The 14,343-nt window shown below is 45.8% G+C and overlaps 1 protein-coding gene across 1 annotated transcript in view; it reads left to right on the top strand.

Annotated features, from left to right (window-relative positions):
- SPTLC2 (serine palmitoyltransferase long chain base subunit 2) overlaps positions 1 to 14,325 on the top strand; it is a 76,336-nt gene extending 62,011 nt beyond the window's left edge. The window contains 3 exon segments of the mRNA XM_088460831.1: positions 11,561 to 11,696; positions 12,404 to 12,533; positions 12,983 to 14,325. Of these exon segments, the coding sequence (XP_088316957.1) occupies positions 11,561 to 11,696; positions 12,404 to 12,533; positions 12,983 to 13,102 (386 nt within the window). The 3' untranslated portion in view covers positions 13,103 to 14,325.
- The last annotated feature ends 18 nt before the right edge of the window (positions 14,326 to 14,343 follow it).

The following is a 14,343-nucleotide window of genomic DNA, read 5'->3' on the forward strand; positions in this document are numbered from 1 at the left end:
TATGCTACAGGCACTTTCAGATAAAGATTATTATTTATTTCATTTTATTTAAAAATAAGAAAAAAATTCTGCCACAAGGCCAGCAAATGTTCCCCTCCCAATGACATTCCTGGCCTCCCGGAGGTGAGAGCCAATAAAAGTAGCTTATGGTCGGTCTATCCTCAGGGGGCTGGAGGCTTAGATAGGCCCCACACATTCACCCCATTGATCTGACACTTATTCAGCGAGTCTATGGTCACTTACAGTCTGTAGTGCTGTTTTCTCCTCCTCCTAATGCACTGGGTACAAGCTGCCATTTTTACCTGAGTGCTTGGACAAATGATTTATTACAGCTCACACACACTGCGATTTATATTTGAATAGTGAAGTATACAATGGAAGCTCACAGTCCGTTTCGGCGTTCCCTGAACACACAATACAATGTAATGGCGATCTACAGTGGCTCACTGGGTATACGTTCTGCATTTAGACATTCATAATGTCGACATGCAGGAGATAGGCGTCTGTATGTCGGCGCCAGTGTACTGACACCGTTAAAGTGCAGCTTATAGCATTTTAACGGCGTCACCAGTACGACTGCAAGCATGCTTGTTTATACTGCCGACACGGTGAAAACGCTTTAAGCTGCGCTTTACCTGTGTCGGTACACTGGCGCCAATCTGCTCATGAGTGTTGTACAAGCCGATGTATCCCGCTCATTGCATACAGTACGCTCCAAAGCCATGTGTCCAGGGCAGAGCACAAGCTTCTGTCTGTGCCGTTACTAGTAATGTTATTATTGTTCAGTGAGCCCTTATAAACTAGATACATGATATCACAGGGCCGTCTAAAGGCTGCATGATTTACACTCCATAGATAAACACTCCCCAGAGAGCGGACTCTGCTCAGCCAGGGATTCTAAACATTGTCCAGGATCAAAGGGGAAAGTGGATACTTAGAGGGGCCGCTCAGCAGCATCTGTGTGTGGAGGAGGAGGAGGAGGAGGCCCACGTTTGTCCCACATCAAGAGCCTGGGTCACTTAGAGGCGTTTAAACCCTTTCCCAGTTCCCGATGGACAGCAGCATAGAAATGGACCCGATCCTATGCTGCTGCTGCATGAGACAGAGAGGCTGACACTCTTTTCGTGCACTGAAGAAACGTAGGGAGGACATTTGTAAACACTCCTAATGTTACAGTACAAGGCTATAGGAGCAGGAGGACATTTCTGCAGTTAAAGCCGACTTGGAAACATGCAAAGTCCCTGTTCGGTTTAGATTAATGACCTTTCTTTGCTGGTCTTAGATCTGTTAATCATTGTTCTGTTTCTTTTGGAGCACTCACTGCAGAGTGTAGAGCTTGGGTTCTAGATGCAGGGGAGAAGCTACAGCAGGGACACCCAGCCCGTCCTGCACTCTGTGCGCCAACTAGCTGGCACCGGCCCCTCTGTATGTATGTACCAGCCATTGTGTAGTGACAGGAGGCTGCTCTCTGATGGCAGAAATTATCCCTGCCCCCCTCTTACATCCTCAAATAATTGCCCCAGGGCAGGCGGATGGGGCCTCTTCATGCAATTACAGTCCTGCAAGATCACAGGAGAGAAAATAAAAATTGATTCCAGATTGTGAGGGGCCAGGAAAAGAGAAGCAGTTTTGGCAGGAGAGACAGCGGGACCCCCACGAGACTGACGGGAAGCAGGAGGACCTGGGCTGTCTCTTGTGGCAGCTCTCTAACCTCACAAAGAGCGCACTGTCCCTCTCTCGCTCGTCTATTGCAGGTGTTCTGTGTTTCCTGACTGCGCATGTGGCTTATTATAGCAGATTGTGATATTGGGGGGGATCTGCCCGCGCTCGGCCCTAGCTACGTGGTAGTATTAATTATTTACTAGCTCTTACGTATAGAGCACCAGCATATTTTGTTGCACTTTGCAATTGAGTGCAAACCCATATTAAGCGGAGACTGTGTAATAACATAGGTAAGAGGGCCCTGCTCGCATTCTTACACACTCTAGGGAAATAGGCGTTTGATATAAAAGCACTATATAGTACAACAATGCATATCTCTAGTGCACAGGTTCTCAAACTCTGTCCTCAGGACCCCAAACAGTGCATGTTTTCCAGGTCTCCTCCCACAATCAAAAGAGAAATAATTATATCCACCTGTGAATCTTTTAAAATGTGTCAGAGATTAATGACTACACCTGTGCTCCTGCTGGGTGACCTGGAAATATGACCTGTGTGGGGGGTCCTGAGCACCGAGTTTGAGAACCACTGATCTAGTGTAATAGAGCTTCCCTATTAAAGGTGATATCCATATTTTAGATCGCCAGTGGTCACTCAATGGTGAGAGGAGTGTAGGGACTTAGAGAAATGGGGACTCTTGAGGTTGGGTAATGAGCGTAAATATTTTGATGAATGTATGAACCAACCCATCATATGGTTTTTTTTTTTTTTGTTTTGGTTTTTTTTTTCGACCTCAACACAACTTTTTATTTTCAGTTTTCCCCACAATTCAGCAACAATCTACTTGGGGACAGCGGTTGTGTTAACATCTGTATTCAGTAAAGCGGATAGTGCTGGCATGCGGAATACAAGATTATGTGTTGTGCATGATATAGGTACTGGATACAGATGTTGTCCCTGCGAAGTCCCCACAAACAGTCTTTTCGCTTGTCCTGCACTGCACATGTCCCATCTGCGCAGTATACACTGCACTCACCCCACCCCCACCCCACCCCTAATCCTAACCCCTCCTTAGTAGTCTTAGAGGTGTCTAAACCTCTCTCCGGAGGTGCCTAAACCGCGCCCCCCCCCCCCCCCCCTGCAGCCCTAATCCTAAATCTCCCAGGAGGGTGCCTACCCCTGAAACTCCTTGGGCGGTGACTAACCACCATAACTCCTCCAGGGGGTGCCTAAACGTAACCACACACCCCACACCATGGCTAAAAGTTAAGATGGGCAGGCTTACCTTCGTTCAGGAAGTCGTCTGTCCAGATTCCGGCGTTGGGATTTCCACGCCTGTCTTTAGTCCTGTGTCGAGATTTAGACAGACTGCTTCCTGGGCGGCGTTATATCAACTACATCCCAAAATATAGTCCCTGGTAGGTGTCTGTGTATCCATGTTAATATCAAGAACCACTGGACTGATTTGTACACAGCTGTCAGTATACTATAGAGCATGTGTGGAGGAAGGTTTAGGTGTATGACAGTAATGTATAACACAAGGGAGCAGAGCAGTGATGATATTAGTGATGTAGCTGTCACTAGTGTATAGAGCATGTGTGGAGGAAGGATTAGGTGTAGGACACAGTAATGTATGACACAAGGGAGCAGAGCAGTGATGATATTAGTGATGTAGCTGTCACTAGTGTATAGAGCATGTGTGGAGGAAGGACTTGGTGTATGACACAGTAATGTATGACAATAGGGAGCAGAGCAGTGATGATATTAGTGATGTAGATGTCACTAGTGTATAGCGCATGTGTGGAGGAAGATTAGGTGTAGGACACAGTAATGTATGACACAAGGGAGCAGAGCAGTGATGATATTAGTGATGTAGCTGTCACTAGTGTATAGAGCATGTGTGGAGGAAGATTAGGTGTAGGACACAGTAATGTATGACACAAGGGAGCAGAGCAGTGATGATATTAGTGATGTAGCTGTCACTAGTGTATAGAGCATGTGTGGAGGAAGGATTAGGTGTATGACACAGTAATGTATGACACAAGGGAGCAGAGCAGTGATGATATTAGTGATGTAGCTGTCACTAGTGTATAGAGCATGTGTGGGGGAAGGATTAGGTGTATGACATAGTAATGTATGACAATAGGGAGCAGAGCAGTGATGATATTAGTGATGTAGATGTCACTAGTGTATAGAGCATGTGTGGTGGAAGGATTAGGTGTAGGACACAGTAATGTATGACACAAGGGAGCAGAGCAGTGATGATATTAGTGATCTAGCTGTCACTAGTGTATAGAGCATGTGTGGAGGAAGGATTAGGTGTGTGACACAGTAATGTAGGACACAAGGGAGCAGAGCAGTGATGATGATAGTGATGTAGATGTCACTAGTGTATACAGCATGTGTGGAGGAAGGATTAGGTGTGTGACACAGTAATGTAGGACACAAGGGAGCAGAGCAGGGATGATATTAGTGATGTAGATGTCACTAGTGTATACAGCATGTGTGGAGGAAGGATTAGGTGTGTGACACAGTAATGTAGGACACAAGGGAGCAGAGCAGTGATGATATTAGTGATGTAGCTGTCACTAGTGTAAAGAGCATGTGTGGAGGAAGGATTAGGTGTATGACACAGTAATGTATGACACAAGGGAGGAGAGCAGTGATGATATTAGTGATGTAGATGTCACTAGTGTATAGAGCATGTGTGGAGGAAGGATTAGGTGTATGACACAGTAATGTATGACAATAGGGAGCAGAGCAGTGATGATATTAGTGATGTAGCTGTCACTAGTGTGTAGAGCATGTGTGGAGGAAGGAGTATTGTATTGTATTGTATTGTATTTATTGTTGTCATCAGCAAAACAAGTTTGACAGACGAAATTACATTGCACTTTTTTAAAACAGTGAATAGCAATCCATGGTAAAGGTTATCACAAACAATTTCACAAAAATAATAAAATTAAAATTAACTAAAGAGATACAATCATAGCATTCAACATGCGCACAGCAGATGGAAGAAAACTAACCCTCAAGCGACTCGTACGTGCCCGAAGTACTCTAAACCGCTTTAAAGATGGGAGCTTATCAAAAAATTCATGAAATGGATGGCTTGGATCCGATATGATACCTTTGGTTCTCTTTAGAACCCTAAGCCCATAAACATCATGAATAGTTGGCAACTGCACGCCAATGATTTTGCTGGCGGTCCTAACAACCCGTTCCAGTGCACTTCTTTCACTCGCTGTGCAGTTGCCATACCAGATAATGATACCAAACGTCAGAATGCTCTCAATTGAGCATCTGTAAAAGTTTAGCATAGTTACTTTGCTAACTCCCGAGGCCCTCAAACGTCTTAGGAAAAACAAACGCTGTTGCGCCTTTTTAATTAGGGACAGTGTATTTAAAGACCATGTCAAATCTGCCGCAACCTGGATACCCAGAAATTTAAAAGACTCAACTATATCAACATCCTGGTTGTTAATAGACACTGGCAATTTCTGCTCTAAACATCTCCTACGAAAATCAATTACCAGTTCTTTTGTCTTGTCACCATTTAGGAGCAAGTGATTATCACCACTCCAAGAAACCAAATTTTTGATCTCTTTCCTATAATGGGACTCATCATTCCTGCTAATTAACCCAACGACTGCAATATCATCAGCAAATTTGATGATTTTCACAGAATCAGAAGTCGACACGCAGTCGTGGGTAAATAGCGAGTATAATAGGGGGCTGAGAACACAACCCTGGGGAACACCAGTCTTAATCAACACTTCCCCCGACACAGCACCTCCAATTCTAACTACTTGTGGTCTATCAGTTAAAAAGTTTAAAACCCAGTTACAAATAGACCCACTTAACCCCAAGTCAAACAACTTAGATGTTAGTGAGATGGGAATAACCGTATTAAAAGCAGAACTAAAATCAACAAAGAGTATCCGAACATAAGAATCCCTCACTTCCAAATGAGCTAAAATAGAGTGAAGTGCTGTAAGTACCGCATCATCAGTGCAACGATTTTTCCTATATGCAAACTGAAAAGGATCAAAATCTACTGGGAAAAAAGATTGAATATGTCCTAATACCAGCCTTTCAAAGCATTTCATTATCAATGAAGTTAGTGCAATTGGGCGATAATCATTAAGGCATTTTACTACCCCCCTTTTTTGGAACTGGAACAATATTTGCCTTCTTAAAACATCTCGGCACTACACAATTAAAAAGGGACAAATTAAATAAGACCGTTAATATCCAACTTAACTGGTCTGCACACCCCTTGAGGACTTTACCGCTAATCCCATCCGGGCCGGCTGATTTACACAAATCAACCCGACGTAGACATTTAATCACATCATACTCCTCCAACATAAGAGGAGACTCCCCCACCCGGGGAATTTGGGGCGTAACAGAAAAACTATTCTCTTGATCAAACCTAGAGTAGAACAGGTTCAAATCTTCAGCTAATAGATTATTGTCATTGCTAATCACCTCCTTTTTTATTTTACAACCAGTAATATCCTGGATCATCTGCCACAGGCTTCTCGGATTCCTGTTATCATGACTTCTAGCTTCAATCTTTGTGGAGTAACTAATTTTAGCCCTCCTAATACCTTTCTGCAATTCACACCTGGAAGATTTCAACATTTCTAAATCACCAGATTTAAACGCTCTATCACGAGCCTTGAGTAGAGATCGAACTTCCCCGTTCAACCAAGGCTTCACGTTGGGAAATATTTTAATACTCTTTGTTACTGTAACACTATCCGTACAGCAACCGATGTAACCTAATATCAATGATGCTAGAGAGTCAATATCTATATCGCCATTTACCCTACTCTCATCAATAAACAAATCCCAGTTTGTGAATTCCAACATATCCTGTAATCTAGTCAGTGCGTCCTCCGGCCATATAGTTACCAGACGTCTGACCGGTCGCACTCTCCTAACTAATGACCTGTAAACAGGTATGAGAAACAGGGACATATGATCGGATCTGCCAATATGGGGGCAAACAACAGTTTCATAAGCTGACTTGAGGTTTGTATACACCTGGTCCAAGGTACGCATGCCCCTAGTTGGAGCCGATACATTTTTATATAACTTAGGCAATACTTTCCTCAGGTCAGCTTGATTGAAATCACCTGCTATAATGAAAACTGCCTCAACATACACAGATTGTAATTTCGCAATTTCCTCGTAAAGAATTCCCAGGGCAATTGTCACATTAGCCTGAGGGGGAATATAAACGGCAATGATAATTGCCACCGAAACTTCTCTGGGCAAATAAAAGGGTCTACATTTGACAGACAGATATTCAATATCCACTGAGCAATGATTACCAATACAGATAGCATCAATACACCAGGTACGCAGGACATACAAACACAGCCCCCCACCCCTACTTTTCCCTGATGAAGAAGTTCTGTCTGCTCTGAACAGAATCCTGTTTCCAAAAGAGACCGCAGTATCCAGAACTAAGTCATTTAGCCAAGTCTCGGTAAAAATTAATACAGAGCAGGACTCCAGATGCTTCATATATGAAAGAACTGCATGTAATTCGTCCAGTTTACTAGTCAGGGACTGAACATTTGCTAGAAATAAGCTAGGCAAAGGGGGTTTGATAAAACATAAATTGAGCCTGGCTCTAGTACCAGCTCGTTTACCCCTTTTTTGCCTCCTCTCCCTCCTCCGATGCCTCTTCCAACCCTGCCTGCGTCTCCAGGGATAACCGAGTCTCCAGAAATGCCCCTCTCCAGAGCGCTGCCCACCCCCATAATCTCTACTTCCATTGCCGTGCACATGGCTCTTCTCACAACTCCAGTCTCCAGACCAGCCACCACTCACCACCCCAGCTGCGACAGACCCATCCAGGGCCGCCACGCTTGCAGGCACAGTAACTCCAGGGGCAGCAGACACACAAGCTCCAGAAGCGGCAGCAATCCCAGCCACCCCCGCTCCACCCACAATGCCTGTGGCTGAGGGGTTACCCGGGGCTGTACCTCCCTCAGAGACCTGCACAGCCTCTGCGCCGGACCCAACAGCTCCTGCAAGCGGCTCCACTCCACCAGCTCCGGAACCTGCCACTCCACTCCAAACTCCAGTCAGGCGGAGACCAAGGAGCACCTCGCGGGGGTATGTGATCCCACACCAGCCGCCGTCACCACACAGGACTCCGACAAGCAGGAACAGGAACAACCACACCACATCCGGAGCGCGCAATACACGGACACCCGGACCATAGGAATCGCCATCACCGGCACCAACGGTAAGTGCAGCCGCAGCGTATACACGCGCCGCCATTTCCAGGCAGGATTAGGTGTATGACACAGTAATGTATGACACAAGGGAGCAGAGCAGTGATGATATTAGTGATGTAGTTGTCACTAGTGTGTAGAGCATGTGTGGAGGAAGATTAGGTGTATGACACAGTAATGTATGACACAGGGGAGCAGAGCAGTGATGATATTAGTGATGTAGTTGTCACTAGTGTGTAGAGCATGTGTGGAGGAAGAATTAGGTGTGTGACACAGTAATGTATGACACAAGGGAGCAGAGTAGTGATGATATTAGTGATGTAGTTGTCACTAGTGTATAGAGCATGTGTGGAGGAAGGATTAGGTGTGTGACACAGTAATGTAGGACACAAGGGAGCAGAGTAGTGATGATATTAGTGATGTAGTTGTCACTAGTGTATAGAGCATGTGTGGAGGAAGGATTAGGTGTATGACACAGTAATGTATGACAATAGGGAGCAGAGCAGTGATGATATTAGTGATGTAGCTGTCACTAGTGTATAGAGCATGTGTGGAGGAAGATTAGGTGTAGGACACAGTAATGTATGACAATAGGGAGCAGAGCAGTGATGATATTAGTGATGTAGCTGTCACTAGTGTGTAGAGCATGTGTGGAGGAAGGATTAGGTGTATGACACAGTAATGTATGACACAAGGGAGCAGAGCAGTGATGATATTAGTGATGTAGTTGTCACTAGTGTGTAGAGCATGTGTGGAGGAAGATTAGGTGTATGACACAGTAATGTAGGACACAAGGGAGCAGAGCAGTGATGATATTAGCGATGTAGCTGTCACTAGTGTATAGAGCATGTGTGGAGGAAGGATTAGGTGTGTGACACAGTAATGTATGACACAAGGGAGCAGAGCAGTGATGATATTAGTGATGTAGCTGTCACTAGGGTATAGAGCATGTGTGGAGGAAGGATTAGGTGTATGACACAGTAATGTATGACAATAGGGAGCAGTGCAGTGATGATATTAGTGATGTAGCTGTCACTAGTGTATAGAGCATGTGTGGAGGAAGGATTAGGTGTAGGACACAGTAATGTATGACAATAGGGAGCAGAGCAGTGATGATATTAGTGATGTAGTTGTCACTAGTGTGTAGAGCATGTGTGGAGGAAGGATTAGGTGTGTGACACAGTAATGTTTGACACAGGGGAGCAGAGCAGTGATGATATTAGTGATGTAGCTGTCACTAGTGTATAGAGCATGTGTGGAGGAAGAATTAGGTGTGTGACACAGTAATGTATGACACAAGGGAGCAGAGTAGTGATGATATTAGTGATGTAGCTGTCACTCGTGTATAGAGCATGTGTGGTGGAAGGATTAGGTGTAGGACACAGTAATGTAGGACACAAGGGAGCAGAGCAGTGATATTAGTGATGTAGCTGTCACTAGTGTATAGAGCATGTGTGGAGGAAGGATTAGGTGTAGGACACAGTAATGTATGACACAAGGGAGTCGGGCAGTGATGATGATAGTGAAGCAAGTTAATGGAAAAAAAAAAAGACGCCCGAGCGCTTTCTTGGCTTACGCTGCCTAAACCGTGGGTCATATCACAACTCTGGAGTTTATTTTGCACAATGTAGTGATGGATACGTATTATCCGGTTTGCATGATTTCAGTAACATTTTTCTTGCTAAATAAACCCCAATAAGCGCAGAGAACAGTTGTTCGGTGTAAAAGATGCTGACTACTTGGGGACATGGGGTTGGAAGTGATGCCTGGGTTACTGGCACCTCGGGCCGGTGTAAGAGGGCTCAGAAAGTGATGTTTCCTGGCAGCGGATGTGTAATCTGCATTAACCCTTTGTTTGCTGTGTCCTGTGCTGTCTGGACAGGGTTGTGCTCTGACACCCCTGTGTCTCTTGGGGAAGGAGTGGGAATGCAGCCCCCCCCCCCCTCCTGTGTCCGGAGGCCTCTCCTCCGGCTGAGGAAGCCTCACGCAGCCCTGTGTTTCCCCAGAGCCAGGGGAACACCGGCTGGCTGCTGCGCTAGTTTGCAGGTCGCTGCTTATCGTGTTATACGTCGGCACCTGTGTGGTGAACGGCAGACGCTTCCCCGTATCACAGAGGCATTGAGCAAAACTTGACGTCACTCTCTCTCTCATCCCGTGTGTCCGGTTTGTTAAGGAGAACTGGTGCAATGGAAAAAGGTGGTGTCGCTTGTAGCAACCGGTCACGTTGTTTAACTGAATGAGAAACATTTACAGATTCTGTTTGATATGGAAAACTTTTTCAAAAGTTTTTAGAAGTCTTCCTCATTCCTGCTTGGTTTGCTGTAACTGGTTCCCTATCGCGCCAGACTTGCACAATCGGCTCAGTCACTGTAATTAGTAGGTTGCTCCCGGTAACTCGCTGCATTTGGGAGGAGAAGGGACTGATGCAATACAGTTGAGGGGAGGGCTTAGGGGGTCTATTTACTGAGCCTTGCATGGAGCTAAAGTACCAGCCAACCAGCTCTTAACTGTCATTTTTCAAACACAGCCTGTGACCTGACAGGAGCTGATTGGCTGGTACTTTATCCCCGTTCACTTTATCTCCATCCAAGGCTTAGTAAATAGACCCCTTAGTCTCTAAGGTTCTAGTCAGGATGTCGGCATGTTCAGAATGTTGACGTTGTGAATATCAACACATGCAATAAGGGTTAGGTTGCAGTTGGGCTTAGTTTTAGGCTAAAGTATCAGTGTCGACATTGACTGTTGACATTCAGTGTCGACTTATTAGTGTCGACATTGTGACCATGCCCACAATGTTGACATGACATTGATATTCTGAATGTTGACCTGTCTGCTATCGTGTCACAATGTAGTGACGGATTATTAGAGTAATGGTATTGTGGCAGTTGGCGGTATCCATACTGGCTGCATATAGGATCGATGGCGTAGTATCATGGGGGGGTGCAATAGTCATGTGACGGTAACTACCCACAGGTTTGTCCAAGCTGCAACCTCTCTAATCTCTATCTTGATGTAGTTTGGGGAACAGACATTTGGTGTAAAATGTACGCCTTTGGCTCCTGTAGCCACGCTGGATGTGCCCACGTAGCCTGTAAGTTCTGTGGGTCACAGGTGGAATTCCTGGTCTGTTTGGCCGGAGCTAGCTGGTAAATGATTACAAATTCCACTACCCTACTGAGCCCTCTACAGAAGTCTGCCTGTGCCCGGTGTGAGGTGCCAGGCCCGTCACTACACGCGACCTAGCCTCACTATAGGGTGGCACTATGACGCAGATACAAGTGACCTCGCTAATTGGATTACCAATTCCTTGCGGGAAGTCTGGTGGGAACAATTCGCTTGTTTGTGGTTTCTGGAAGTTCAAGAATCTGTTTCTGACTTTTTTACCTGGCTCTCTGTAATAAAGCGGCCTCGGTCCTCATGTGACCTTCTTTGCAGTGGTCCCTGAAGTTTATACCTATAATGTGGTCCTTTCCCTCACTTAGATTGTTTCCCCATTAGTGCATTAATAAGAACAAAACGCTGAGCACCAGTTGTACCCCAGAAGTTTAGGATTTGTCCTGTAGACCAAAGCCAAGACCGTTCTCCAAGAATTAGGTTGATGGCGTAGGTTATAAAATTACCTCCTACTTCTTCCCCCTTCACAGGACGGGAGCGCGTGGAGCAGCTAGCCGAGAATACCCGGTACTTCCGACGCCGGCTAACGGAGATGGGATTTATCATATACGGAAACAGTGACTCTCCCGTGGTTCCATTAATGCTCTACATGCCAGCAAAGATTGGGTGAGTAAGTGGCCTTGTCGATTAGTACAGGGAGAGTAAGAGACCAAAAAGGATTTAGAATAAGATAACTGTCTGGCTGGTTCCGGAGTGTTGTGTGTAGTGTCAGACCATTAATTCTTCTCTTTATCTGATCTGCTAGGCTGGTGCTGGTGGATGTGACCCTGGTTGGTAGGAGCCCTGTATCAGCAGGTTGGGGGGGGGGGGTTGCAGTGTGCAAGCGATGGCTTTATCCATCACAGAGTTCTCTGGGCTCTGCTGCTACTATATTAACTGACAGTGCGGGTAATTGGGGAAGATATAAGATGATGTATATTTATAACCCACCACTTCACTTGCTGGGTGCGTGACTATTGGCATTCTCTGGTGTTTGCATCACCGTAGTCTTGTAGACGCTCCGTTATAATGTATAGGAACGAGCAGCTCACCAGCGGCCACCAGATTGGTAACTGGAAGAAGATGCCTGAGGGGAAACACGTATGAGTTAAACGGTGGCTGGTCCTCTGTAATTACCTGGAAATGACAGCCGTGTGCCCTGAGCCAGGTGTTTGCATAGTTCTTAGATGACACGGTCAGCCCCCGGCTGCAGGACTGATGTTTATCTGACTCCAGTCTCCTCCCGAGCTGCTGGAGATGTCTAGTTAGAGTATATAGCCAGACAGAATGGATGTGCTGCTCATACAGGGTAACCCTCCCGTCTTCCCCCACAGTGCCTTCGGGCGAGAGATGCTGAAGAGAAATATCGGGGTGGTGGTAGTGGGGTTTCCTGCCACCCCAATCATTGAGTCCAGAGCCCGGTTTTGTGTGTCTGCTGCACACACTAAGGAAATGTTGGACCAGGTGAGTGCCGAGGGAGCCGTGATTCTCAATTATTGTCACACTGGTGCCAGGGACAGGGTTAGGTTGTGCCCAAACTGATTCCTTTGTCTCTTATACTGAAAGTCAGACGTCCACTATCTATGCTACTCCTGTACGGGATTAAACGCCCCTATAGTAATAGTTTATCATACACCTTCGTCCTTTTTCTCCTACTCTCCTACGGTACCCAGACCCGTCTACACCTCCCCCTCCATATCCTATCTCCCATAATGCTTTTCTTCTTTGCCTTCTGCTTGTTCTACTCACCTGTGCTTCATTGTTTACTGCTCCTGACACTGTCCCTTGTCTACTGATGAGATACTAAGCCTGCGACTCTCATCATAGGAATATTACACCAGCCCCCATCTTATGCCCCGTTCTCTTAGCACCAGTCTGAGTGGGCACTAACCACCCCGTGCTTTCCCCAACAGGCGCTGAGTAAGATCAGTGAGGTCGGAGATCTGTTACAGTTGAAATATTCCCGCCATCATTTTGTGCCGCTGCTGGATCGCCCCTTTGACGAGACCACGTACGAGGAGACCGAAGACTGACGCCACCCCTGTCCAGAACCGCGGGACATACTGTGCCATGAGAGATCAGCTGGCGCTGGGCATACTACCCCCATCTCCTCACCCAATGCTCATGTTTACTGTTGGGATGGTGGAGAGAAGGTGCTATTTTTATAATGGCATATATATATTATATATAATGTATATTATATATAATATTATGTATAGTTTTTTTTTTGTTTTTTTTCGTTTTTTTTCTTCATTTAATGTATTATTTATTCAGGATGGGACCAGTGAAGACACTTGCGAGTCTGAGGGCCCCCCCACACTCCATCTTAGGATCTGAGTTCAGTCTCCTTTGGTGGAGACAATGTTTCTGGGCATCTAGACACATAATTTATAAGTCTTTTAAATTTTTTTATATCATGGCCCCTGGGTGCCGGAGCAGACGTTCATCATGGTTGTTTTATGCCTCCGCCTGGAAACCGTAAATCTGGCTAGGGGGGCGATTAAATGGTGACGTCTGACTGGTGCAGCCAGCAGAGGACGAGGCTGGCCAAGGTGCACTCTTATTTCATTCCTTATGTGACTGCATCATCTGTCTCCTTGTGCAGCCAGCTGTAAGCTCAACGGGCACACGGCTGCAGGTGTTGGGGTCTTTCTTACTCTATAGAACATCTGGGTGGACCATCAGACGGGCTGGTCCGGTATTGGTGAAGTCACGTCCTTAGGTCAGATACTGGGTTTGTGATCTACAGACAGAACTTTTACTCCCCATCCAGTATATTGTTACTAAATTACACTATGCCCTCCGTCTACAACATATCACAGGTTCACCATTTACAAAGCTCTAATCTCCTCTTCTTTTGATGGATTATTTCTATACAAGGTCTAAAGTAGACGGAAACAATGGGACCCCGGGGAGGGATGGTGCACATGAGATGTGAGCCTGTCTACTGTTGTCTGTCTCACCAGCTCACCCAGAGATGTTTATTGTCACATTCCTCCACTGAATACTTGCTGGGTCGGGCTCCCGAGTCTGCTACAGGCCCCCGGCATCACTTTTGAAATGGCCTTAACATGTGATTCTTTTTGGTATGAAGTGTGGAAAATACTGAGCCGAGAGAATACAGACTATATAGACGCACAAGTCTCATTCACAGTATTTGTACAGATTGCCCGATATTTAACTCTCACAAATCACATATCTGCTTTATGGGAGGGGGTTTGTCGGCTACTAACAAATAAAAATACATTTATTTTCATTGTGCGGCCCGGTCTTT

Source organism: Taudactylus pleione, unplaced genomic scaffold, assembly GCF_031769625.1.
Source record: "Taudactylus pleione unplaced genomic scaffold, aTauple2 ptg000987l, whole genome shotgun sequence".
NCBI classification, from domain to species: Eukaryota; Metazoa; Chordata; class Amphibia; order Anura; family Myobatrachidae; genus Taudactylus; species Taudactylus pleione.